The following is a 14390-nucleotide window of genomic DNA, read 5'->3' as shown; positions in this document are numbered from 1 at the left end:
TTTTTTTTATTACTTTTGATATAGTTAAGTCCATTTTAGTGCTAAAACCTCTGTATTGTGTGTCATTTTTTACAGTGTGGTACTGTTATTGCTAAAATCATTTTTAAAAGAAGTAGCTAAATGTAGCTAAAACACATATATTTCCTAAAACAATAAGACATAAAAATCGGTTTAATATATAGATTTTTTGTCATAATAAATAAATGAATCATAACAAAAACAGCGTTCTGTGCTGAATGAATTAAATTCATTTTTTTTTATCATTTTCATTTTGTCCATCAGTGTCACCGGGTCACTTCCTGTATCTTCTGGTTTGTTTTTCCATGCTGATGCCTTTGAGGTCACCTGCACGGGCTTTTTTCTGTGGCCCAGGAGGGAGAAAGGACATGTTCGTGCTCACCGAGGAGGAGTCAGCCAGTTGACTTCCAGTAGCAGCCTGGCCACCGCCTTCTTTCTGCTCACCCCCCTCCTCCTCTTCGTCCTCCCCACCCTCCTCCTCCTCCTCAGCCGCTACTGCAGCAGCATCCCGGTGCCTCCTGGATCCATGAAGGAAAGCCTCTCTGCACGGCACCACCGTCCTCCACTGCCACGATGGGCCGCAAGCTATTCACTGCGTTGATGTGTTGATATTGAGATATTTCAGTTATCAAATATGAATCATGCATTTGATATTTCTGGCCACTTTGCTCGTCAGCATCCTTTCGCCTTGGCTTCATCCATCACTAGCGTCATCCGGTACGTATTGCAATAGCCTGCTGGCTTGTTTTTTGTCACTTTCATGTAACTAAATACACCTTTCGCTCTCTGTGTTTGGGGCTGAAATGATATCTGAGGATGTACTGCAGGTGCACAGCATCGCGATAATCTTCCGAAATAAGGAATTGTTTAATTTAATATGCGGCGTCTTCAGCATGATGGTGCATGAGGCAGACTACAGCATCTCAGCATCTTTTGTTCAGCTTATGAAAAATAGTGCTCTGTATTATGTATGATTACCACATTTAAATCAAAAGTCACCAGGACTCTTTTTGCTCAACTGCATGATATTTTGTGCTGTTGATGTCTGAGGCTTTTTGGGATGAGTATTGCATAATGCACACTGCATTTATCTGTATGGTGCAGAGTTTTTTCACTTTGGAAAAAGCCATATCAAAAAGTACCTCTCAATGAAATGAAGCAATTTATATTCTGTATTCTAAATCACTGCCATATATGGTTGTCAGTATACTACGGCATGTAACCAATCTTATTGAACTGTCTCCAGAGGAGTCGCAATGAAGCCGTGGCCGCTTGCCTCAATATTATCAATGCATGTCATGAATAAAGGATGACAGCTGGCTGTGTGTGTGTGTGCGCGCACGCTCGTGTGTGTGTGGACCGGTCAGGTTTTTCATGTCTGTGCGTTGGGAATTCTCTTGCAGTTTCTCAAGGAGTAGAGGACAAGGTTGAGAGGGACGCAGTGCCAGCTCTGCTGAAGCAACAGGCAACTGCAGCACCTGCTACAGACAACATAACACACCATGCAGTAGAGCATGTGATCACCTACCCCTCGCGGTTGATCTACTACCTAAACGAGGACTCGGAGAGTACCTACCATGACTTGGACACCCGGGCCAAGAACCAAGCCACAGAGGGCCAGGTAAGCCAGCGTCGAGGAGGGATGGATACTGTTGTGATCAATAGCAGGAGCGTTTGGTCTCCTAATAGCATGCTGTGTGGTCAAGGCTTTGAAGTTTTAAGTCCATGTATTGGCTCGTGTTAAACCGTAACCTTATCTTTAATGTCATTTCACCGCACATTGTCAGACTAAGCAAAGACACCCACACGCAGCACATTAACAGAAAAGGCTTCATGTGTTTAAGAACTGGAGTGATGCAAGGAGTGACCATGCTGAGAGAAGCCTTTCTTCCAGTACTGTACATTACCAGCTGCCAATTTAACCACCACATCTGTTATTTGTGCACTGTGCTGTAGATGATGTTAAGGCTGCCATCGTTGCGCAGTGACTACTCTTTCCTCCCTTACAGGCAGTCCACCTCGCCCAAGCCAGCTTCCAGTTAGAGGCATTTGGCACCAGGTTTGTCCTGGATCTAGCACTGAACAAGTAAGTTGTCCTCATCTCATCGAACTACAGTAATGCATTCAGTAATTGATTTTATAGGCCCTTTGGTCATGAAGGGCAAATTCTGGATGTAGATCCCTTTACAGGACAGGCTTCTTTCCTTGTTTAATTTCGGTCTGACTCAGAGACAAGATATTGAAATGATTTATTTGAAAAGCTGTTGTAGGCTTGTGCAAAGTTAGCACAACTCATAGAGTCACAATAGCCACATTTATTGGAAACATAGCAAGTTGAAATACCTGGGAATTTCCCTTCATATAATAATAACCATAACTTCTTTTGGTCTAACTTCCAGTCAGAGCGATTTGTGTGTCTCTCACAACAGCAACTGCTGTCAAGGTCAGTAATGCGCAGATGGTTGAAAATTACAGAACATCAGTATCTTTACTCATCCTGACATTAAAGAGAAGCTGTGTAAACAGAAACCAAACATTTCTGCCACAACAGATCCACACTGGCACTCTCTCTATGGATATTATAGAACATTTCGTAGCATACTCTACACAAAATGTAGAAAAATCAATTTTTTTTTCTTAATGCAGGGCTATTTAGATTTACTACTTAAAAGCAGCGACAAGGAACTATTTTTGTGATTCTGGCGGCCCCTGTGGACAAAAGCGGTAGTGTCTACTGCTTCATTTCATTGATTTCAAGAGGAATCCAACCGAATAGCAGGCATTAAGAATAACTATATGGAAATGGCCAGTCTTCTTTCTGATGGTCTTGTTTGTTTATGTAGGTCATATAGAGGCATCAGAATTACATTTTCATAACCAGTTAAAAACTAGGTTTAAACGTAAGCTAAATGTGCACCGTAAGATGTATTTTGTAGGACAAGTTTTACAAAATAAACACTGGATTAAAGAAAGATACAAAAAATATGGCCACTAAATAAAATATCCATGATACCATGATCAGTCTTACAAATGCTATACTAGTGTGATCAGTGACAGACTTCGTGTTGCTGATTAAATAACATTTAAGAAGTTGAGTGAAGGTTTTTTTTATGATTAAGAGTTTTATCGTAAATTTTCATCATCATACAAAACAGACGTTCAACAAAGAAATTCAAAAGAAAACAATGAAGAAACAAAACAAAAAGAACAAGAACACCCACAACCCGCAACAGCGTTTAACTGGCCGGGTTCATGTTTTTACCAGTTCCACATTCTGGGAAATTAACATTTAAAAAAAAGAGAAGCAGACGAGGATGGAGCTGGACAAAAGAATATGCACTAAGGGGGCAGCCCTAAACATTAAACTATAAATATTTGACACCATATCTCTTGACCAGGTTGCCTTCCTAAAAAGCTGATCCCACTCCGATCATGAGGCCGGTACAGCTCCTTCTTAACATTTCCTCTTTATAACAGAGGATAGTTGTGCCTTTGTTAAAAAGGAAGAATCTAAAAGGCCAAATGTCCAAAGTAGCTGAAATGGTAAGATTTTATTGCTAGTGTCCAACTGTTGTAATGCAAAGACTCTGTCAAGTTTTATTACTTAAAGTGCATCCTCCTTCTGAAAGGATGGGGTTACACCTAAAGGACAAAGATGCCTTTAAATTGAATTGAATTAAATCCCTCATAGGCAACATTGGAAGTCTGGGCTAGGTCATCAAAATGACCAGAAACAGCCTTGGATGTATCTGTGCAAGATACTGACTGCATGAACAAGCAATGTGTCATAGCTGAAACCCAAAATGACAACTCCTGTGATTCCCGACTGCAGATGGCCGTTGTTTATAAATGATATGTACTATTATATGTCAGATCAGTGACTAATGCAGCGCCAATCAAAGATAATGTAATCAGGGAAACTGTAATTGAATAGGTCAGCACACTGGTAACAAGACTCCTCCAAGTGCTAAGAGCAATCTTAGCTCAGCTGCCAGACTACAGACGAAGACAAACTGTTTAACAATCTATCTTTAATAAGGTTTTATAGGTTTGCAGCAAAATTAAGCAGGGAGACAGGTATTCTGTGATATCACTGTCCGATTCAGAGACACAAGGCTCCGGACACTCAATGATATTGATTTACACCCTTCACAAAGTAGCCGGTCTACATATGTGAAGGCTTAATGTGCATGTGAACAAGGACTTTGAAATGCTAATTGGATTTCAACATCCTTAATGTGATTTAAAGCTGGAATCTGTTATAAAATATTGTAATTTTATATTGTCTGCACAGCTGAGTACTATTGGATGGCTGGATTTTTAGTCTATATGCTGGTATTTAAAGAAAGTGTCATAAACCTAAGTTGTTGTTATACTTATACATCCAGTGCTACTTTTAGCACCATTTCATTGGAAAGCTTTACCAGCTTGGTCGTTTGTTTTTGCTTTGATAGCCGTTGATACGCAAGAATGAAGGATGCTCTGCCATCTTTATAGTAGTCTGAGCATCATTTCAGTGTCACTGTAGAAACCTACAAATTGCAGATTTCAGCAGCTATTTGCGGTGAATAGTATGTGTCATATTATGCAAAGGACAGAGAATATAGGAGATAGTATTAATTTTCTATTGAGCTCTAAGTTGTTTGGAGACCACATATCTATGTTTACTCATGTATCAGAAAGGCCATCCTCTGCCATAATATCATCACTGTTTCTGTCTTTCTTCACTCTGTTTTACATTTATTATATTCAGTTTTGTAAAGGAAAACAAGGAGAAGTAAAATATTATCATGTGTTTGCATTTTGCGCACAGGTATAGAGACAGATACATGCAGCTCTCATCCTGAAGACTGGAACATCATGTTTAACAGATGTTTTCCTGTACATTGTACATTGACATAATACAGCTGGAACTCCGTACAGCAGTATAGAGAGGCTTGAAACTGTGACCTTGATTCTCAGCTGTTTGCTTGTACCGTAGGTTATCTGTGAGATACATGAGCTAACTTCAGTGTGTGCCGTTTTTTTGTGTGCGAACAGGGGTTTGAATTCTGCTTCGTGTTGTAGCTGCGACAGTACTGATCTAAATATAGATGGGTCTGCAACCTGCCAATGGGTGCTGCTTTATCTGCTCACCTCTTACTGTATGTTGGACTGCAAAGCAAAGAAGTCTTTTTTTTTTTTACATCTGAAATGTGTTTTTTTCAGTTGATATAAATCATATATTGAGAGAAAGTGAAATGTGAAGGATAGATGTGAATATCTTTAGTGCTGCTGACCCTTCTTTAGAAGATGTTCATTTATTTAGACTCAGAGCAGATTACCTGCATGTGTTAAGAGATATGAACAGTGATGACAACGCAATCTGTCACTACAGGATTTACTTGATCTGGCGCCAGACGTAAGAACCTCCTGCAGTTTTTTGGTCCTCCCTCTCTGCCTCGCCTCTGTCTCGCTTTTCTCTGCCGCTGCTACTGCTGCTGCATTGTGGCACTCACTGTCTCCTGTGGACTGAGAGACCTCAGGGCAGGACTCCCTTCTCATGGTCTTTACACACTTTTCACAGCTCTCACAGACATTTAAACACACATATCTCGACCCACTGCTTCAGCCCTCCATGCTCTGCCCACTACTCACACACACATACACACACACACACACACACACACACACACCAATGCACTCTAGCGTGGCCCACTCTCCTCACCCTGCCTCATCTATCAAGCTATAAATAGCCCCTCACTCAGGAATCTCTCATGGACGCCGCTCATGCCTCGACTCTCCCCTCATAATGGTGCACTTCCTGCTCACATGCTGCTAAGCATCACTCAAACATATCACAGCGTTGGTGTCACACGACGGATCAATCACATCCATCACATCCACATACATCTTTTTTTATTTCCCCCCCCTTTTTTTTGTGCTGCAATGTCACTACATGTCGACAGAGCGGAGGATGTTTTTGATTTGCAAGGTTACTCAGGAAAAAAAAAAGCACCATAGTGGCAGAAATCGCAGTCTCTTGAAGTCAGCTGTCAGCTAACAGATTGAGTGTGTGGAATGGGTGAGGGACGCTGACTCAGACAGCGGGAACTGCCGGAAGGACTGTTGTGTTCAAGGTGAAGCCGAGGCCTCACAATCATCTCCTCATCACATTAGCTCCTCATTGGCAGCTTTCAGACTTGTTTCTGTTCCTGTTATGTGTGCTGTTTCTCAACCGGTGATCTTATTTGGGGAGAATTGAGGAAGAAACAGAAACAAGAAATGTAGTTTTCTTTAACTTCGCAAAATTAGTGAGTAACTGTGCTTTTTGCATCGTGTACGAGCGTATTTATTTGCATGTTTTTGAAAGAATTTTCATTCTGCCAAGTGCAGTTTTGTTTGTGCAGCCTCTGCCTGTGATAATTAATTATCCTCAGAAGTAAATGCATCATAATTTTTTTTCCTGAGGGCAGGCAACATTTAACATCTCTGCTGCACTTTTGGGATGCCATGGGAGTGTTTGTGCAGGCTAATCCAGGCGCAGTGGTGATGAGTGTTCTTGTTTAAACGCCAACCAAAGCAGTATTCACCGCTAGTTTAAAACCACATCATATGAGTCAGAAAAAGCAGACAGTCTCTTATGTGTTTTTGTTGTCACTGCTTTACATCCTTACACCCTGACCAACTGCAATCTCTCTTTTCACAGTGATTTGCTGTCTTCAGATTATGTTGAGATCCACTACGAGGGCGGCAAACCTGTTCTCTCGAAGGTAACGTCTTCTCTAGCCATGACTAAAATGTTACAGTACACGTCTGTATTGTATTGGTGGAGTCTGGTTCTGTGTTTTCTTCAGCTGGTACAATGTGTCCTGCTGTTTTTTGTACAGTCATGGACATTGCCTGAGAAGCCAAAGGCACGAATGTTCTCATCTTAAGGAAATAGGCATCAAAACTAAAGACAGGAACGGGTGTGAGTTCCTGTAAGTCAGTTAGCATATTATGTGTTATTGTCAAGCGTTCGTGGCAAAATCAAATTAAAACTGCAACTGTCGTGTTGTCTTTCTAATTACAACTGTTAGTCTTTCTTACTATCCAGAAATCCTTTTTTGCACTCCAAGAAATGACAAGAAGAGATAATCTGTTAAGATAGATATTTCTTGATATCTTTCTTATCCTATCTTGATCATATGATATCCTTATATGATATCAGATTTATGGATATGATATATCTTGATATCTTGCATAGATAGATAGATCTATTGATAGATATTCTGTTCTTTCTTCGTGACGCTTATCTTCCATGCTCAAATAAGATAAAGATAATAGAAAAAATCCATCAATTTCTTTGTTCGTACACTCAAGAGATTAAAACATTACAGTATGTGGTTTTATAGAACAGAAGGAAAGGGGAGAGGAAAACAGGTTGGGAATGAGAGATGGCTTCTGCTGCTGCTGCTGCTGCTGATTCAGGCTGGGCTGGGTTGGGCATACTGTAGCTGAATCAGCAGGGTTCTGCTCCCCTGCATCCTCCTGCTGGAGCTCTGGTCACGTGACAAGGGAGAGAGAGCCCTCTGCAGTATCAGTGCAGCGTGGGATGGGTGAAGTGAGAGGGAGATGAGAGACAGAGAGAGAGTGAGGGGGGAGAATGTCCTCTGCTCACCCTGGATCTGACAGCTGAGTCACAGATAGCGCCAGGACCCACCTTGCAATCTATTAACAGCACATCTTAACAAGCACAGGCCCCCCTGCAGTAATGCATCGCAAATATACTAAATCAACATCTGTGAGACAAGCTGTTACCTCCTTGGAGATGTTAGTAAATTCTGACATATTATAATTAAGAAAAAAAATTGACACATTCACCATGTAATGGCAAGCGATCTGTCGATGTATGCACAGTTTTGTGTGTGTACGTTGCCAGTACTGCTGCTTTAGTTATGGCTAGGGTTTGCTGTGATACTGCATTAGCACTGTGTCTTCTTCCCTCAGGGTGGTGAGCACTGTTACTACCACGGCCAGGTGAGAGGGAACGATAACTCCCATGTGGCCTTATCTACCTGCAACGGGCTGCAGTAAGTGAACAGCAGAGTTGTGTGTAATCCTCGCCGTGTTCAGAATATCTCTGGATACACTCATCTCTATTCCTATTGACTCAGTATCGACTGTCTTCTCTCCCTTTTCATCTCTCTGGCAGCGGGATGTTTGACGATGGAGTCTATATGTATCTAATTGAGCCCTTACAACAGACTCATTCAATCGTAAGTTATTCCTGTTGCAGAGAACCAAAATATGTATCGCACAAAGGTTTTTTGTCCTGCTACTCATTTTGCATCACCTCCACCACACATGCACAGCGCTCTGCTGTTACTGCTGTTTATTTCATGTATATATATATATATATCTGGGGCTTTTTATTGCTTTTAATGAATAGTGATAGCTCAAGATTGACAGGAAAGGAGTCCAGTCTTGTTGTCTGTCACCCCGAATTTGCAACCAGTGGTACCTCCAGGAAGTCACTGCGCTAAACAAAGAAATAGTCTGGCTCGTAAACCCTCGTAAAACCACAGTGTGTTGTTTTTACATTTTCTTTTTTGTGTGCTGATGAGATGTAATAGCTTCCAAACTGCTGATATGTGGAACTTTGTTCCCCCATGTTTCCAGTCTATGTGCTAAGCTACAGTAAGCTAACCTGCTGCTGGTGGTAGATTCATCCACCTACAGTAAATCTTGGCACTATTCCTTTATCTTTTTTTTCCTTTTGCTTTTATTTGGATAGTGACAGTATAGAGTGACTGGAAAGGTGGGGCGAGAGGGAGGCCTTGATATGTCATCTACTGGCATGCCCTAAATGTCAAACTATTACTGTAAACAGTAATATTGAATTACCTCACACCATGTATGGCACACAGTTTATTATTAATTGTCCACATCTGTTTTATATTCATTACACTAAGTTTTAATGTTTTATTTTATATTAAGGTTTAATCCTAATTGTTACTGTAGTAAACACTGTCCCACATCAGCTCCAGTGCCTGTCTGTGCCATTTCCTCTTTAATCTTTTAACACTTGTTTGCCTCACCCTTGCAGGATACAGCTGCAAGGCCTCACAAATTAAAAAGAACAGCCTCCCTTGACTGGAACAATGATTCAGAGGAACAGGGTAAGAGTCTCCATCACCTTACATAACCTCCTCCATTAGTCCTCCATCACTGACCATCACCATTTTTCCACCTTGACATTACCTTCACCGTTAGGTATCTTCATCACAATGCGTGCAAGTAGTTAATCCTGGGGTTGTGGCAGTGGAGCTTTAACCTGTCAGTGGTCAAAAGGCACAATTTTAATGCCTTTTACAGCTTCACATTGTACATTGTTAGATATGGATGTTGTTAAGCAGGCTACATAGACCTGACTTTATTTTCATAAAGCATGAGATCTTGTGTTGCTCTGTCTACCATTTTGCCAAGTTTAATGTCTCTACTGTAGTCTGGCATGCTTAATTTAACACAGTACTTCAAGGGGAATTCAAGGAAACAATTTAGGATATTCTGGGGGAAAAAATAAGAAAAACACACCCCTGTGGGCTTGAACTTGTAAGAGAGCCATACCCGGTTGTAAATACTTAATATGTTTGTTGAAGTGTCACTGGTTCCGTGTGTGTGTTCCCAGTTGAGGAGGAGCAGCTCTTCTCAGAGCTGGATGACTTGTCCTGGCTGAAGCGCAGGAAAAAGCGAGCAGTAAGTCTCTGATCTCACCTCTTTATGAAGTAACGCAAACATAAGTTCTCCCACCCTTCAATTGTTACACACGGAGTTTGCAATAGTTTACATGCTCAAAGTCTAACTTGTGTCGGCCTGTGGAAAGAAAATAATTGCTGGTGTTTTTTTATTTTGCAGATGCCTCGCAGTGTATTTGAGGAGATGAAGTATTTGGAGATCATGATTGTCAGTGACCACAGTATGGTATGTGTTCTCACTGAAATCAACAACAACAAAGGCTTACAAAGGCTTACATTTTCATGTGGTATTACTGGTAGAGCTACGTTATTTAGTGAGCACCATAAAATGATTGCAGCTTATACACGTATATCTTTGAGTCTGTTCTTCTTCTTTGTGCCTGCAGTTTAAACGACACAAGACCAAGCAGCACACAAAGAATTTTGCCAAGTCTGTGGTGAATCTTGTGGATGCTGTGAGTAAACTCTTTAGTAAAACCTTGGAGAAATGTGTAGCGTGTGATTTATATAGATCCATTTCAGAGTTTACACACATACAATTTGTTGTTTTTTATTAGCCACTCTAGCGACATGGCTCTAGGGATGGCAGTGTCGGTGGGTGGGTTGATCCACCACTTTGGTCCAGACTGAAATATCTCAACAAAAATCGGATGGATTGCTGTGAAATGTTGTACAGACATTCATGGTCCCCAGAGGATGAATCCTAATGACTTTGGTGATCCTGTGACATTTCACCTAGCACCACCAGCAGGTCAAATTTCCCACTTATCCAGTAAAATATCTACACTTACAAGATGGATTTTCACAAATTAAAAGAATGAATCCCTGTGAATGACCTTTCCTCCAGTGCCACCAGCAGCAGCAACACAATATTTTGACAAAGAATTTAGATTTTTTGTCGATTCTGGTATCCCCTGTCTGTTTCTCCCACCTTGTTTCATTGATTTAAAGAGGAATCCAACCTAATCCACCCCAGGCAATAACAATAACTAAATATAAATGAAGGTCACTGAAGGTCTGGTGTGCTTATATAGATTATATAGGGGCATCAGTTTTTAATTGGGACCGTTTCATAACCTGTTAAAAACTCCTTGTAGTACGTTTATGTTTGTATCTTTTTTGTATAGTGCTAACCAGTAAATGTTAGCATGCTAACATACATAACTGAGATGATAACATAGTAAACAATATCCCTGCAAAACATTAGCATGTTTGCATTGTTATTGTGATTATGCGAATGTTAACATGCTGATGTTAGCATTTAGTTCAAAGCTCCGCTGTGTTTATATGCAGCCTCATAGAGTCGCTGGCACGGCTATAGACTCTTATTGTTGTTTCCTGTGGTTTGAAGGTTGAGTATATAATATTTCACCCATGATAAGGTTGCCTATATGTTGCTAGAGTGCATACAATACCACACAGACGCATTGAGACAATGGCAACTGTCCTTATGTGTGCGCCCGTTTATATTCTACTCAGTATGCTACAGCTAAAGACCTCCTCTCACCTTGAGTCAGCCCCATAGTTGTCTTTTTGTTTTGTTTTTTGTTTTCTTTATTGTATCGTGCCGGTGTTTTCTCTGTGTTGTTGTCATGTTGGCATTAACACTCCCCTGTTCCTCCTTTTTCCCAGTGTGCTGCTTCCCCTCGCCTGTCCTCCTCAGACAATACAGATTCAAATTCACACCCAGTGTTGTTTTCCTCTCCCTGTGCTGTTGCTGCTCTCTCTCTCTGCCTCTCGCTCTCTCTCTTTGTCTTTCTTTATTCCTCCCATTCACTGTGCGCTTCAATGGCAGATCTTCAAAGAGCAACTACACACACGCGTGGTGCTTGTTGCTGTGGAGATCTGGACGGACAAAGATCACATCCCCATCAGCGTGAGGCCACTGGAAATGCTGCGGGACTTTGCCAAGTACCGGCAGCAGAGCATCAAACACCATGCCGACGCTGTGCACCTCATCTCGTAAGTTCTTTATTTAAACAAGATCTGTTTCATTCACCCTTGCATATTGTTTGTTAATATTTAGCCAGGATTTGTGTATGTATTAAGAGTGGAAGGGTGATATATGGGTGTCCCAGTCCCTCCTCTTTGCAGTAAATAGAAAATACTTTTTCTGGTATCCTGTTCCCACTTCATCCAATCAGGAGAGAGAACTCCACAAAGAGGCGGTCATCAAGGACAGGCAGCAGAATTTCAGTGTGGTGACGAGGGGAGGAGGGAGGGGACAGCTAACTGCAAGAATGGACAGGAAGTTAGCCAAAATGCTGGTTTCACTTACAGTACCTTTAAGGGTTATTTGCAATATTTAGATATTCTTCTTTATTTCCTTTGATTTATGTGTACATTTTTAAAACAGGTGGAAGTATTAATACTATGAGATGGTTTCCATTGTATTTATTTTGCATATGGAATTGCAAACATAATGAAAAATACGTCCTTTAAACTGTCTGTTTAAGTGAATTTTGTTATCACTTGTCATTCTAGAAGAATGGTTTTCTTTCACCTCATACCTACTGGGTGCAGTAATTTGCCACTTCTGAGACCCAAAGTGTGTAGTCTGGATGCAATACACATAAAATAACTAATAACTTAGTTTGACATATTTATTTATGCAGCCTCATCTAGATTTATAATATTCTCTCTGTAAGTCTTTCTAAGTTCATGGTGCTCTCATCACATCTGCATTCACTGTACATGTGGCTTGCAGCTTGATCTACTTGTAGTTGTAACAGTACTGTGTCTGCAAGAGTGAATATTTACGTTTGAAGTATTGGATTAGGCTCTCTTTTTGACTCATCTAATCCTCTGTGACTTTTATGTCTCTCATCTGTTCTTCGTGTCTTCCTCTATCGTAGAAATGTGACCTTCCACTACCGCAGAAGCAGCGCAGCGTACTTCGGAGGCATGTGTTCTGCGACACGTGGAGTCGGGGTCAATGAGGTCAGGTTTGCTGTCCAACATTGAGAATCACTCTGTCCACATGTCACAGTGTGTGTGACTGCGGGTGAATAATCCCTGGTCTCTGCTGTATCCACAGTATGGCACCAGCTTGGCCATGGCAGGAGCTCTATCCCAGAGCCTGGCTCAGAACCTTGGCATCCAGTGGGACCCGGCATCCAAGAGAAGTATACATGAAACACACTAACACATCTACTATAAGGGAACTAGGGAGGGCAGGCTATTCAGAGCCGCTGTTCAGATCACTCAAATCACAAATTAAAAACATATTTTTCCACTTAGCCCTAGCCATGCAGATAGTTTTAGTTTTATTGAGGACCCTGTGGTCGCTCATCTCGGTTAAGGCTGTTCTCTTCCCATTAACTCCCCAATAATATGAAGACAGCAGAGTCACTGCACATGCTGAAAAACCACCTTTTCAGACTACACCTTTTGTCTCATTTAATAAAAGGTTCTCAACACACACTTTGTTGTTCAGTTGTTTGATGTGGAGGGATGTAATCCAGTAGACTCAACGTGTGACTACAGTGGCTTTGGTTTTACCAAAGCTAATTGCACTTATTTCAGTTATTATGGACAAAAGTGTTTGCCAAATGAATGAAATGGGATTTGCTGAGGTTTTGAACACGGAGATGTTCTTTTTTCTCTATTTTTATATGTTTGGTAGAAAATAAAACTTTCCACAGAGAGGTCCGTGGTTTGACTTGATTAATCTGAGACATGGTTGTTTAAAAAGCATGTTTCTGAATATTTTAGATGCCACGTTTAATACTTTCAAATTCAATTAAACTTCATTGTGTTGGCGTGACAGCAGATATCTAAAACTTCAGCAAATAAACCAAAACTGTTGGTGTGTCTAGATACCTCTAGGCGTGAGTAGGATAATATTTTGTTATGTGTTCACTGACCCTTCGAATTTCACAGTGCTGATAATCTCAGTTCCATAAAAGAAAACCTACTATAGGTATTAAATGGCCTGAATCTAAGACAGGGAAGTTTTCTGTAAATTCAATTTGAAGAAGTCAGGATTGTTTTAGATTTGAGGTCTATATACTTAAATGTCTTTTAAAGCAGCAGATGGTGCCTATAAAACAAAACAAAAGCCTTTTGACTGTCTCTTGTCAACTCTTATCTGTGCCAGAAGTGACAGATGGAGGGATGCACTGATTGTCTTTGGAAAAAGTGGTCCAAAAGTAGATTTAGCTGAATCAGGCTCATCGAATAATTTATGCCATTAGTTTTAAGATCATATTTTTATCACAGTGCATAATGAGGCAAAGTCAGACTCTTAACAGCTGCCACATTGGACTATGTAAGCTCAACCCTCTGAGAGATTCTTATTATGGTCGCAGAACTAGCCAAGCTTGATGGGAGATGGATTGAGTATGTCAGTGAAAAAACAGTAAAGGAATCCTACGTTATTCAGCTGAAAGCTTTTAGAAATCAAGTGCTAAAACCACTGATCAATGCTGATTCTCTTTAAAAGATAAAGTGGAAATACAATCACGTGCTTTGTCTTCTTTCTGTGCACTACTTCATCTCTCTTTCTTCCTGTCTCTGTCTGTTTTTTTTTTTGCCCTTGCTTTCCTGTTGTGCAGAGGAATGTGGTTGTGTTGAGACGTGGACTGGCTGCATAATGGAGGACACTGGGTAATGTCCTACACTACCCTGAGACACGCACGCACACACACACAC

The 14390-nt window shown here is 40.9% G+C and overlaps 1 protein-coding gene across 1 annotated transcript in view; it reads left to right on the top strand.

The window, feature by feature from the left end:
- Nucleotides 1-659: 659 nt before the first annotated feature.
- Nucleotides 660-14390, top strand: part of LOC118339587 (disintegrin and metalloproteinase domain-containing protein 23) — a 25378-nt gene continuing 11647 nt past the window's right edge. The window contains exons 1-14 of the mRNA XM_035677301.1: nucleotides 660-735; nucleotides 1422-1639; nucleotides 2028-2104; nucleotides 6707-6770; nucleotides 7990-8072; nucleotides 8195-8258; nucleotides 9089-9161; nucleotides 9671-9738; nucleotides 9898-9963; nucleotides 10124-10192; nucleotides 11533-11699; nucleotides 12593-12677; nucleotides 12775-12862; nucleotides 14294-14345. Of these exons, the coding sequence (XP_035533194.1) occupies nucleotides 660-735; nucleotides 1422-1639; nucleotides 2028-2104; nucleotides 6707-6770; nucleotides 7990-8072; nucleotides 8195-8258; nucleotides 9089-9161; nucleotides 9671-9738; nucleotides 9898-9963; nucleotides 10124-10192; nucleotides 11533-11699; nucleotides 12593-12677; nucleotides 12775-12862; nucleotides 14294-14345 (1250 nt within the window). The remainder of the gene's footprint in view (nucleotides 736-1421; nucleotides 1640-2027; nucleotides 2105-6706; nucleotides 6771-7989; nucleotides 8073-8194; nucleotides 8259-9088; nucleotides 9162-9670; nucleotides 9739-9897; nucleotides 9964-10123; nucleotides 10193-11532; nucleotides 11700-12592; nucleotides 12678-12774; nucleotides 12863-14293; nucleotides 14346-14390) is intronic.

Source organism: Morone saxatilis, unplaced genomic scaffold, assembly GCF_004916995.1.
Source record: "Morone saxatilis isolate NCDOM2014 unplaced genomic scaffold, NCSU_SB_2.0 Contig5, whole genome shotgun sequence".
NCBI classification, from domain to species: Eukaryota; Metazoa; Chordata; class Actinopteri; family Moronidae; genus Morone; species Morone saxatilis.
This window is presented reverse-complemented; position numbering and strand designations above follow the sequence as displayed.